This window comes from Salvelinus alpinus, chromosome 6, assembly GCF_045679555.1.
Source record: "Salvelinus alpinus chromosome 6, SLU_Salpinus.1, whole genome shotgun sequence".
Taxonomy (NCBI): domain Eukaryota; kingdom Metazoa; phylum Chordata; class Actinopteri; order Salmoniformes; family Salmonidae; genus Salvelinus; species Salvelinus alpinus.
This window is the reverse complement of record NC_092091.1, coordinates 92,492,830-92,506,392: the sequence shown is the minus strand read 5'-3', so window position 1 is coordinate 92,506,392 and position 13,563 is coordinate 92,492,830. Positions and strand designations below refer to the sequence as shown.

At 41.2% G+C, this 13,563-nt stretch overlaps 2 protein-coding genes across 2 annotated transcripts in view; one reads left to right on the top strand and one right to left on the bottom strand.

The window, feature by feature from the left end:
- Positions 1-13,563, bottom strand: part of LOC139577776 (NACHT, LRR and PYD domains-containing protein 12-like) — a 63,196-nt gene that overhangs the window by 38,057 nt on the left and 11,576 nt on the right. The window lies entirely within an intron of this gene.
- LOC139577775 (NACHT, LRR and PYD domains-containing protein 5-like) overlaps positions 1-13,563 on the top strand; it is a 30,561-nt gene that overhangs the window by 15,488 nt on the left and 1,510 nt on the right. Inside the window, exons 2-19 of the mRNA XM_071404941.1 lie at positions 962-1,641; positions 1,821-1,987; positions 2,089-3,889; positions 3,969-4,142; positions 4,420-4,593; positions 4,870-5,043; positions 7,056-7,229; positions 7,491-7,664; positions 8,244-8,290; positions 8,427-8,994; positions 10,014-10,249; positions 10,915-10,952; positions 11,925-11,989; positions 12,122-12,336; positions 12,524-12,783; positions 12,986-13,120; positions 13,246-13,378; positions 13,462-13,491. Coding sequence (XP_071261042.1) covers positions 1,034-1,641; positions 1,821-1,987; positions 2,089-3,889; positions 3,969-4,142; positions 4,420-4,593; positions 4,870-5,043; positions 7,056-7,229; positions 7,491-7,664; positions 8,244-8,290; positions 8,427-8,994; positions 10,014-10,249; positions 10,915-10,952; positions 11,925-11,989; positions 12,122-12,336; positions 12,524-12,783; positions 12,986-13,120; positions 13,246-13,378; positions 13,462-13,491 — 5,173 coding nt within the window. The 5' untranslated portion in view covers positions 962-1,033. The remainder of the gene's footprint in view (positions 1-961; positions 1,642-1,820; positions 1,988-2,088; positions 3,890-3,968; positions 4,143-4,419; positions 4,594-4,869; positions 5,044-7,055; positions 7,230-7,490; positions 7,665-8,243; positions 8,291-8,426; positions 8,995-10,013; positions 10,250-10,914; positions 10,953-11,924; positions 11,990-12,121; positions 12,337-12,523; positions 12,784-12,985; positions 13,121-13,245; positions 13,379-13,461; positions 13,492-13,563) is intronic.

The following is a 13,563-nucleotide window of genomic DNA, read 5'->3' as shown; positions in this document are numbered from 1 at the left end:
TTTATGATAAAAACATCCTAAACATTGATTCTATACTTCGTTTGACATGTTTCTACAAACTGTAATATGACTTTTCGTCTGAACTTTTGCCTGGACTTGCCCGCGCGTCGTGAGTTTGGCTTGTGTACTAAACGTGCAAACAAAAAGGAGGTATTTGGACATCAATGATGGACTTTATCGAACAAATCAAACATTTATTGTGGAACTGGGATTCCTGCATTCTGATGAAGATCATCAAAGGTAAGTGAACATTTATAATGCTATTCTGACTTCTGTTGACTCCACAACATGGCGGATATCTGTATGGTTGTTTTGGTCTCTGAGAGCAGTACTCAGATTATTGCATGGTGTGCTTTTTCCGTAAAGATTTTTTAAAATCTGACACAGCAGTTGCATTAAGGAGAAGTCTATCTAAAGTTCCGTGCATAACACTTGCATTTTCATCAACATTTATGATGAGTATTTCTGTAAATTGTTGTGGCTCTCTGCAAAATCACCGGATGTTTTGGAAGCAAAACATTATTGAATGTAACGCGCCAATGTAAACTGAGATTTTTGGATTATAAAAATGAATTTTATCGAACAAAACATACATGTATTGTGTAACATGAAGTCCTATGAGTGTCATCTGATGAAGATCATCAAAGGTAAAAAAAAATGGCTGTGTTTTTCTGTGACTAGGTGTAGACCTAACATAATCGTTTGGTGTGCTTTCGTCGTAAAGGCTTTTTTAAATCGGACACTGGTGGGATTAAAAACAAGTTTATCTTTAAATTGGTGTAAAATACTTGTATGTCTGAGGAATTTTAATTATGAGATTTCTGTTGTTTTGAATTTGCCGCCCTGCACTTTCACTGGCTGTTGTCATATCGATCTCGTTAACAGGATCTCAGCCATAAGAAGCTAATGGTTCTTCAACAATGTTCAGAAATATTGACTGTTCTGGTATTTCTTATTGTAGCTGAGTGAGCTGTGACTTACATCTAAAACCAGTCTCTCTGGGGAGAGAGAGGAGGGGACCACTGCCTCTAATATGAGTCTCTCTGGGGAGAGAGAGGAGGGGACCACTGCCTCTAATATGAGTCTCTCTGGGGAGAGAGAGGAGGGGACCACTGCCTCTAAAATGAGTCTCTCTGGGGAGAGAGAGCAGGGGACCACTGCCTCTAAAATGAGTCTCTCTGGGGAGAGAGAGGAGGGGACCACTGCCTCTAAAATGAGTCTCTCTGGGGAGAGAGAGGAGGGGACCACTGCCTCTAAAATGAGTCTCTCTGGGGAGAGAGAGCAGGGGACCACTGCCTCTAAAATGAGTCTCTCTGGGGAGAGAGAGGAGGGGACCACTGCCTCTAAAATGAGTCTCTCTGGGGAGAGAGAGGAGGGGACCACTGCCTCTAAAATGAGTCTCTCTGGGGAGAGAGAGGAGGGGACCACTGCCTCTAAAATGAGTCTCTCTGGGGAGAGAGAGGACGGGACCACTGCCTCTAAAATGTGTCACTCTGGGGAGAGAGAGGATGGGACCACTGCCTCTAAAATGAGTCTCTCTGGGGAGAGAGAGGAGGGGACCACTGCCTCTAAAATGAGTCTCTCTGGGGAGAGAGAGGACACAACTGCCTCTAAAATGACTCAAAACACCAGTTCTAAAAGGTAAGAGATTAAATGTAAAATATACAGTTATCTTAAAGATATAAACTAAAGAGAAAAGTGTTCCCATATTACATAAACTGTAGGTCTATATCATCAATTTAAATTGTTGTTGTTAAAATGAAGTAGATGAGGTATTGATGAGATATTGATGAGCTGATCTGTCTCCCTGTTTTGTTCAGTGTCCAGAAGCCCAGAGCAGAGTCACCTACAACCAGCCTGCTATCAATGAAGAGTGATCAGCCACCTGCTTTCAGCCAGGAACCATTACCAGATGACAATAAGGAAGTGGAGAGTTTGGACAGTGAGGATGCATTAAAGATCACACACAACCTTCTGGACAGAAGAAGTAAGACTGTGTTTCATTCAATATTACAAAGAACTGTACAAAGGACCTTATAAAACACACAAACAAACTTATGAGTCTCAACTCTCATTGTTTTCCTACAGGGCAAACTCTGCTGACAGTCCAACAAGACATTAAGGCTAAACTGAAACACAAGTATCAACACATATCTGAAGGAATTGGACACCATGGAAACCAAAGTCTGTTCAAGGATATCTACACAGAGCTCTACATCACAGAGGGTGGAAGTGGAGGGCTCAATAATGAACATGAGGTTAGACAGATAGAGATGGCATCCAAGAAACAAACTACACAAGAGACATCAATCAAATGCAACGACATCTTCAAGCCTTTACCTGGACAAGACAAACCTATCAGAACTGTGCTGACAAAAGGAATCGCTGGCATTGGAAAAACAGTCTCTGTGCAGAAGGTCATCCTTGACTGGGCAGAGGGAAAAGCAAATCAGGACGTTCATTTCATGTTTCCTCTTCCTTTCCGTGATCTGAACCTGAAAAAGGACCAATGCAGTCTGATGCAACTTCTTTCCCACTACTTCCCAGAGCTGAAAGAGATTGACAGCATTGAAGATGGTGAAACCAAAACTGTTTTCATTTTTGATGGTCTGGATGAGTCTCGACTTCCTCTAGACTTCAAAAACAATGAGAAGTGCTGTGATGTCACGAAGCCAACCTCAGTGGACGTGCTGCTGACAAACCTCATCGAGGGGAATCTGCTTCCCTCTGCTCTCCTCTGGGTAACCTCACGGCCTGCAGCAGCCAATCAGATCCCTCCTGAGTGTGTTGACCAGGTGACAGAGGTACGAGGGTTCAATGATCCACAGAAGGAGGAGTACTTCAGGAAGAAAATCACAGATCAGAATCTGGCCAATGATATCATCAAACACATGAAGACATCAAGGAGCCTCCACATCATGTGCCACATGCCAGTCTTCTGTTGGATATCAGCCACTGTCCTTGAGATGATACTGAAAGTGGCAGAGAAGGATGAAGTCCCCAAAACTCTGACCCAAATGTACTCACACTTCATGCTCATCCAAATCATTGTGAAGAACAAGAAGTACAACAAAGCCACAGAGACAAACCCAAAGGAACTGTCTCAGTCAGACAAAGAGATGATCCTGAAACTGGCAAAGCTGGCTTTCCAACAGCTGCAGAAGGGCAACCTGATCTTCTATGAGGAGGACCTGAGAGAGTGTGGCCTTGATGTCACAGAGGCATCAGAGTACTCAGCATTGTGTACAGAGATCTTTAAAGAAGAATCTGGGCTGTACCAAGAGAAGGTCTACAGCTTTGTGCATCTGAGCATTCAGGAGTTTCTAGCAGCAGTGCATGCTTTAGAATCATGTCTGGACAAGAAGGAAAATGTTTTCTCCCCCACTAGTGATGATGAAGAGAAGAAGTCAATCCAGTTGTCTGACTTACACAGGAGCGCAGTGGACCAGGCCTTGAAGAGTGAGAATGGACACCTGGACCTGTTCCTCCGCTTCCTTCTGGGTCTCTCACTGGAGTCCAATCAGAATCTGTTACGAGGCCTTCTGACACAGACAGGAAGTACAACACAGACCAATGAGGAAACAGTTAAGAGAACAGTCAGGTACCTTTCATACAAGATCGAGGAGGAATCCTCACCAGAAAGGATCATCAACTTGTTCCACTGTCTGAATGAACTTGGTGCCAACTCTCTAGTTGAAGACATGCAGACCTCCCTGCATTCAGGAACTCTTTCAGAAACAGAGCTTAAACCTGACCAATGTTCAGCCCTGGCCTACCTGTTACTGATGTCAGAGGAGGTGCTGGAGGAGTTTGACCTGAAGACATACAACACATCAGAGAAAGGTTATCAGAGGTTGCTGCCGGTCGTGAAAACCTGCAAGAGAGCACTGTGAGTTCTGTTATTGAGTTGATGTTTACAGTATCATTATCTAACTGATTATATCTAACTGATTATCTCCTCTCTCCAGACTGGATCGCTGTAAACTCACATATGAATCCTGGGAGATTCTGACCTCAGCTCTGCAGACACCAAACTCCCCCCTGAGAGAACTGGACCTCAGCTACAATGACCTGGGAGACTTTGTAGTGATTCTGCTCTGTGTTGGACTAACCAGTCCACTCTGCAACATACAGACACTTGTGTGAGTTAAATATCTTCAGTATCCACTGTCTTTATAGTGTTTATATTTGTAGTAATTATGTGTTATTGTGTTTTTAACATTATTTTACCATCATGGTAAATATGCAGAAACATACATACAATGTGATAAATATAAGAAACTAAGGTTAAATATATTGAGTGAGTTAGTATGTCTTTAACATAGTCTAATCATGTCCTTCTGTTATTGTCTTAATGCATCTCATTATTCTTAAATCTTTGCATATTTAACAGTGTGTCAACATATCTCCTCTCTCCAGACTGGCTGGCTGTAAAATCACATATGAATCCTGTAAGACTCTGGCCTCAGCTCTGCAGACACCAAACTCCCACCTGAGAGAACTGGACCTCAGCTACAATGACCTGGGAGACAGAGGAGTGGAGCTGCTCTGTTTTGGACTAACCAGTCCACTCCGCAACATACAGACACTTGTGTGAGTTAAATATCTTCAGTATCCACTGTCTTTATAGTGTTTATATCTGTAGTAATTATGTGTTATAATGTTTTAACATTATTTTACCATCATGGTAAATATGCAGAAACATACATACAATGTGATAAATATAAGAAACTAAGGTTAAATATATTGAGTGAGTTAGTATGTCTTTAACATAGTCTAATCATGTCCTTCTGTTATTGTCTTAATGCATCTCATTATTCTTAAATCTTTGCATATTTAACAGTGTGTCAACATATCTCCTCTCTCCAGACTGGCTGGCTGTAAAATCACATATGAATCCTGTAAGACTCTGGCCTCAGCTCTGCAGACACCGAACTCCCCCCTGAGAGAACTGGACCTCAGCTACAATGATCTGGGAGACAGAGGAGTGGATCTGCTCTGTGTTGGACTAACCAGTCCACTCTGCAATATACAGAGACTAGTGTGAGTGTTAAGAGAATTAAGTTCTCATATTCTTTAACTTCCCTGGGATAGGTGGGACGGTAGCGTCCCACTTGGCCAAAATCCAGAAAAAATGTAGCGCGCCAAATTCAAATATATTACTATAAAAATCAATCTTTCATGAAATCACACATGAAAGACACCAAAGTAAAGCTACACGTGTTGTGAATCCAGCCAACATGTCTGATTTCAAAAAGGATTTACGGGGAAAGCACACCAAACGATTATGTTAGCTTAGTACATAGCCACAGAAAAACACAGCCATTTTCCCAGCAAAAGATAGTAGTATCAAAAAGCAGAAATAGAGAGAAAATGAATCACTAACCTTTGATGATCTTCATCAGATGACACTCATAGTATATCATGTTACACAATACATTTATGTTTTGTTCGATAATGTGCATATTTATATCCACAAATCTCGGTTTACATTGGCTCCATGTTCAGAAATGCCTCTAAAATATCCGGAGTAATTACAGAGAGCCACGTCAAATAACAGAAATACTCATCATAAACTGTGATGAAAGATACATGTTTTACACAGAATTAAAGATACACTTGTTCTTAATGCAACCGCTGTGTCAGATTTAAAAAAAACTTTATGTAAAAAGCACACCATGCATTAATCTGAGACAGCGCTCAGATTTAACAACATTTCTCCGCCATTTTGGTGTCAACAGAAATACGAAATTACATCATAAATATTCCCTTACCTTTGATTATGTTCATCAGAATGCACTCCCAGGAATCCTAGTTCCACAATAAATCGTTGTTTTGTTCGATAATGTCAATTACTTATGTCCAATTAGCTACTTTTGCTACTTAGCTTATTTTGCGTGTCCAAACGCTCGCGCAGATGCAGGCAAACGTTGGACGAAAACTTCAAAAAGTTATATTACAAGTCGAATAAACTGGTCAAACTTAGTAGAGAATCAATCTTCAGATTGTTGTTATCATATATATCCAATAACGTTCCAACCGAAGCATTTCTTCATGTCTGTATAAGTAATGGAACGCAAGGCGATATCATGGGGAAAGCGTGTGAGCAAGAACTGGCAATCTGCCAGACCAGTGACTGAAACACCTCCCATCCGGCCCCACATCACACTAGAGGCTTCATTCAGCGTTCTACAGACTATTGACATCTAGTGGAAGGCGTAGGAAGTGCAAACAGATCCATATATTACAGGGAATTAAATAGGCGATGACTTTAACATCGACCCATCTCAGAATTCTCACTTCCTGTTTGGATTGTTTCTCAGGTTTTTGCCTGCCATATGATTTCTGTTATACTCACAGACATCATTAAAACATTTTTAGAAACATCAGAGTGTTTTATATCCAATAGTAATAATAATATGCATATATTAGCATTTGGGACAGAGTAGGAGGCAGTTCACTATAGGCACGCAATTCATCCAAAAGTGAAAATGCTGCCCCCTATATCAAAGAAGTTAACCAATTAAATTAAATTACTCAGTCTGCTATATCAGGATTTGTAGGATACTGATAGAAATAAAAACAGACAGAGGCCCAGTCTACCAAAGTCAAATGTTTATTTACCCGAACGTTCTGCTTATCATTTCCGGTACATTGGTCTATATACCTCACATTTCATCATAAACGTCCCTCCTTCTCTCAGATACAACATAGTTCACAAGTCTTACATTGACCCTCACCTGTTATACAATCTACTACAAGCCCAAGGTTTCTCCCCTCCCTGGGTGGGGAGACTTCCTTCCCTGTTATCAGTTCCACAGTGGTCACAAGTTGTCTACCACAGTTCCTTGCCTACCAACAGTCCCTCTTTCTTATGGACAAACATTATTCATCAGACAAGAAATAATTATGTTAGTTATAATTCTACGTTAAATGTATACCTCATTTAGTCATTATTCATAAAATTCCCATAACAGTGAGTTAAATATCTTCAGTATGAGTTATTATGTGGATGTTTTAAACATGTTTTAATCATGTGCTCTTCTGCCCTCTAGTCTAGGTCAATGTGGTCTGACAGAGGGTTGCTGTTCAGATCTGGCCTCAGTCCTGAGTTCACCCAACTCACAACTGAAACAACTGGAGCTGAGAGACAATGACCTGCAGGACTCAGGAGTTACACTGCTGTCTGCTGGACTGGAGGATCCAGACTGTAAACTACACACACTGTGGTAAGTACAGCTGTTTCAGTCAGGTCGGTACTGAGCTGAGTTACACTGCTGTCTGCTGGACTGGAGGATCCAGACTGTAAACTACACACACTGGGGTAAGTACAGCTGTTTCAGTCAGGTCGGTACTGAGCTTAGTAAAACAAATACTGTATAAATCTGATGTTTTATCACAATGTTTGTGTCATGGACAAATGTATGGGTGTCCTACAAGATGATTGACACCAGTACACCAACCTAGACAGCTGTTGTGTCTCTCTGTAGGCTGTCTGGCTGTCTGGTCACAGAGGAGGGCTGTGCTGCTCTGTCTTCAGCTCTGAGGTCAAACCCCTCCCACCTGAAAGAGCTGGACCTGAGCTACAATCACCCAGGAGACTCTGCAGGGGGACTGCTTTCAGCTGCTCTGGTGGATCCCACATATAAACTGATGAAGCTGAAGTAAGTCAGAATAGATGTCCTAATAGTGTGAGCAGCGGTTGTGTCCTATGTAGTGTAGTAGGATCAGTAACATGAGGACATGATGGTAGAATTAAGGGGAAGTTTACTCAGCAGGCTGAGCACTCCATCACAGCATACATCATCACCACATGAATACTCTTCTTCTGCATCTCTGATATCCTGTTGGAATTGTACTCCATTCTGTATGCAGTAGGTAGGATAGAAAACCTGTATGTCTCTAGTAATGAATTGTACTCCGTTCTGTATGCAGTAGGTAGGATAGAATACCTGTATGTCTCTAGTAATGAATTGTACTCCATTCTGTATGCAGTAGGTAGGATAGAATACCTGTATGTCTCTAGTAATGAATTGTACTCCGTTCTGTATGCAGTAGGTAGGATAGAATACCTGTATGTCTCTAGTAATGAATTGTACTCCGTTCTGTATGCAGTAGGTAGGATAGAATACCTGTATGTCTCTAGTAATGAACTTGGATAGTGCACCAGAACACAACAATATGGTTTAAATGTTGACTGCTTTATTAGGTCTTTGTCAGTCAATAACCTGTTTCTCCTACAGTGTGGATCATGGTGGAGAGTGCAGGCTGAAATCAGGGCTGAGGAAATGTAAGTCTCTTCAATCCTAATTAACTGAATATTCAGAACTATTGTAACATAGTAACTCATCAATACTTGTTCTGTAACTACAAAACAAAATGTTATATGAAGATGTGGTTTGATTAAACTCTCATTTTGTCTACAGATGCCTGTCATCTCACCCTGGACCCAAATACAGCACACCCACACCTGAAACTGTCTGAGGGGAACAGGAAGGTGACATGTGTGAAAGAGAAGCAGCATTATGAAGACCATCCAGACAGATTTGATTGTTTTCCACAATTTCTCTGCAGAGAAGGCTTATCTGGATCTCGTTATTACTGGGAGGTGGAGATGGATGGTTACTGGGATGGTGGCATGACTGTCATTGGTGTGGTGTACAAAGGATTGATGAGGAATGGATGGAGGGATGACCGCAGGATTGGAGCCAATAGGATGTCCTGGTGTTTAGTCTGCTCTGACAGTGGTCATCACTTTTACCATGCTGGAGTCAGTAGCAGATCCATCCCTGGTCCTGTTCCTAACAGAGTTGGTGTGTATCTGGACTGGCCAGCTGGTACTTTGTCCTTCTATAGTGTGTCCTCCTCTGGTACACTGACACACCGTTACACAAGACACACCACATTCACTGAACCCCTCCATCCTGGGTTTGGGGTTTCCTCCATCTCCTCTTCAGTGACCCTGTATCAGATAGATGACCAACACATTCAGAGGTGAGTCATAGCAATGTTTTATCATTTGTTTTCCTCTGGAATCATTCGTATAATTACATTAGTAGTGGTGTGTTTTAATGTGTTCTGGTGGACCTACAGACAGTTAGATTAGTAGTAGTGGTGTGTTTTAATGTGTTCTGTTGGACCTACAGACAGTTAGATTAGTAGTAGTGGTGTGTTTTAATGTGTTCTGGTGGACCTACAGACAGTTAGATTAGTAGTAGTGGTGTGTTTTAATGTGTTCTGGTGGACCTACAGACAGTTAGATTAGTAGTAGTGGTGTGTTTTAATGTGTTCTGGTGGACCTACAGACAGTTAGATTAGTAGTAGTGGTGTGTTTTAATGTGTTCTGGTGGACCTACAGACAGTTAGATTAGTAGTAGTGGTGTGTTTTAATGTGTTCTGGTGGACCTACAGACAGTTAGATTAGTAGTAGTGGTGTGTTTTAATGTGTTCTGTTGGACCTACAGACAGTTAGATTAGTAGTAGTGATGTGTTTTAATGTGTTCTGTTGGACCTACAGACAGTTAGATTAGTAGTAGTGGTGTGTTTTAATGTGTTCTGTTGGACCTACAGACAGTTAGATTAGTAGTAGTGGTGTGTTTTAATGTGTTCTGTTGGACCTACAGACAGTTCGATTAGTAGTAGTGGTGTGTTTTAATGTGTTCTGTTGGACCTACAGACAGTTAGATTAGTAGTAGTGGTGTGTTTTAATGTGTTCTGTTGGACCTACAGACAGTTAGATTAGTAGTGGTGGTGTGTTTTAATGTGTTCTGTTGGACCTACAGACAGTTAGACTGTGCCTAGTTAAATGTCACCATCAGTATTGACTTTATGGAAGGTGACATAGTGGGTTATGTCACATTTAGGTAATGTGCCCTACATAGGGAGCTAGTCTGTCAACCTTTAAACACCCTTTGTATTGCCTATGACGACTGTATGTATGTTATATCAAGCCTTAATAAGTTGTATTTAGTTTAGTTTAATCACAGTCTATCCTACTGTTTTACCAACACCAGAGACCATGGTGGAGAGTGTTGGATTAAGCCTGGACCTGAGGACACCAGAGACCATGGTGGAGAGAGTTGGATCAAGCCTGGACCTGAGGACACCAGAGACCATGGTGGAGAGTGTTGGATCAAGCCTGGACCTGAGGACACCAGAGACCATGGTGGAGAGAGTTGGATCAAACCTGGACCTGAGAACACCAGAGACCATGGTGGAGAGTGTTGTATCAAGCCTGGACCTGAGAAATGTGAGTGTTATTTGATTTAATTGTTTTTAAATCAAAATAGTTTTAAAGCGTTCATTATAGTTGATTCCCAGGCAAGGAACACAATCACGATCTATTTGGTCAAAACAAACTTAATAAAGGGTGAGTCAGCGATATGACGTAGAAGCACAAAGTAAACAGCATAGTGGGTCAATTTCTACAACAACTAAGAGTGTTGGAGCACAAGGCTAAACTTCTCTGCTGTTTTGGTCCCGTGGCTAACAGTCTGTAAGAGAGTGAAGAGAACCCTTGCACATGAGCAGATACTGTGTGTGACTGTGAGAGAGAAGTCAGGCATCTTGCTCATCACAATATCTGTGGTGCTGCTCGTACAACATAATTTAGCTGACTCCTTTAAGCTTTTGACTCCTTCCTTTTGACTCCTTTAAGCTACCTTTAAGCTCTCATCCTAGGATCTACCAGAAATCAGACCCCAACATCTACAAAACATGGATTAGAACGATGTTGTTTCCTGCTTCCACAAACATTAATTAATATAACACTAATGTCAGATTATGGTATGCTAATGAATGTACATTCTGAGACTGTTGCTCACTTATATTCATTTTTATTAGAGGTCTATTTAATAATTATTAGTTAGTTATTACATGAGATTGTCCATTTTAAATAACTACTTTTGACTTCAGGGATTCCTCAGAGCTGTAAGACCTGTGACCATGTTGAGGTAAGTCATAATGTCAATTCTTACTTTTACATACCTGCAGGAGTCAGGCACAGTCTCAACGCCAGGTGTGTACCAACCAACCATTCATACTGGGATATAGACAGTCCTGTGTTCTGCTTTAGTAATATAAACACAGTCTCAAAGCCAGGTGTGTACTGACCAACCATTCAAACTGGGATATAGACAGTCCTGTGTTCTGCTTTAGTAATATAAACACAGTCTCAAAGCCAGGTGTGTACTGACCAACCATTCATACTGGGATATAGACAGTCCTGTGTTCTGCTTTAGTAATATAAACACAGTCTCAAAGCCAGGTGTGTACTGACCAACCATTCATACTGGGATATAGACAGTCCTGTGTTCTACTTTAGTAATATAAACACTGTCCCAAAGCCAGGTGTGTACTGACCAACCATTCATACTGGGATATAGACAGTCCTGTGTTCCGCTTTAGTAATATAAACACAGTCTCAAAGCCAGGTGTGTACTGACCAACCATTCATACTGGGATATAGACAGTCCTGTGTTCTGCTTTAGTAATATAAACACAGTCTCAAAGCCAGGTGTGCTGACCAACCATTCATACTGGGATATAGACAGCCCTGTGTTCTGCTTTAGTAATATGAACACAGTCTCAACGCCAGGTGTGTACTGACCAACCATTCATACTGGGATATAGACAGTCCTGTGTTCTGCTTGTAGGTATGCAGGATTTTAGCTGTTGTCAGATTTTGTCATTAGACAGTTTAATTGATAAATCCCCAGCATTCCATGTAACATTGAATAAATACATTAGATTAGTTACTTTGGTTAATGGGCCAGTTTCCCAGACACAGATTAAGTCTAGTCCTGGACCTTAAAGAACTTTCTATTGAAACTTCCATTGAGCATGCATTTAGTCCAGCAGTAGACTCAATCTGTGTCCAGGAAACAGGCCCCATATGTATTACTGACATGCTTGTCCTTGTTCAGGACTCCACACACTGGCTTCAGATTGAACCCTTGACTTCCACTGTCCAGGGAGTGACAATGTTCAGGTAAAATAACTACTTTTAACATTTCATTCCACTTGCTAGTGTATTTCCCCATTACCTTTGGGAATATTCTTCTAATCCAACCTCTCCATTTGACCATTGACCCTCTCTACCATATCTTGTTGTTGCCCTCAGACACAGGACACCCAAAGGGAGTTATGAGTGCACAGTGTCTGGCCTCCGCTGGCTGTGTGAGAGAGATGTCATTCTGAAGTATCACTTCAGGAACTGGGAACCCTACAGTGAACTTCTGAAAGACATGCAGTACACACAAGGTGGTCCATTGCTGGACATCACTATGGAGTTAGGTGAACTGGAGGAAGTTCATCTGCCACACTTTGTCTGTTTAGGTAAAACCATATAGAAATAGTATTCAGAAAGACATTTCCATGTAACTGAGTTTCACTTCCTGAATTAATGAATTAACTATTCTGGGAGTTTGAGTTTACTGTGATCTGCTACTGCATATTATTTGTGTTTTAGTAGGATGAATAATACAATATTTGTCTTTCTGTCTCCTTTTATTGTGTTGTTCAGGGACCAACCCTTCCCTGAGGAATGAGATGAAGATTCTTCATGTAGAGGAACATGGAGTGTCTTTAGAGGAAGTGCATGAGGTCACCAGATTCCATGCTAAGATTCTCCATCCCAAGTTCTCAACTATCTCTGTTATACTGAGCTATATCTTTTCTTGGAACATAGATGTCCACTGTGACGTGGTCCTCTATATGGCAGTAAAAAGGTCAACAGTAATTTCAAGGCTGTACCTGCTCCTCAGAAACTCCAGTCAGAAAGAGGTGAGGCACTATCATTGAAGTGACAACAGTATGTTGAAACTTACTAAAGGAAAGCTGATAGTTTGTTGAAAATCTCTAGATTACAAAGACAACATGCAGCTCTGTGAGAAATCTATTTCTGTTGTAACATTCATTAGCTGTATAATGTGTGAATTACGAGACTACATTGTTCTGACTGACTACTACATTGCTCATTTTGTAGGCTGTTCAGGAACGGGAGAAAAATCAGGTGTCCAAAGGATATTCAGAATTGGTCCTGTCAAGTCCAAACGGGTCTTTAAAGCTGAACAGTTGGTTTGCACTCAAGAATCCCCACTCCACTTCCATCAATCCAGAGGTGCAGTTTTATAAGGCTGAGGACATGAATCTGTCATATTGTATATGAATAACTGTAATATCATTCTATTTCACTATTTCTCTCTGTCTGTTGTCTCAATCGTTGCACCATATGGCCTCCTACAGAAGATTCAGCTATTACCTGCAGACACCACACCAAGCTGTTGTAAGATGATCATGAGAAACACAGGGGTTGACATTGAGATGGAGTTAATCGGGGATGATGAGAGGACAGTATGGAGTGAGATGGTACCAATAGGTAGGAGCAGATGTCAATCATAACTGTGTTTTTTTCTGACAGATGCTATTTAGAGTGATAAAACCTATTTCTGTTTCTTTCAGATGAATACATCACTGAAACCCATTCAACTAGTAAGTAAACATGAGAGATACAAACCAATGACTTGAGGGCCAGTCAACATGGTTTACTGTAGGACCTGGACT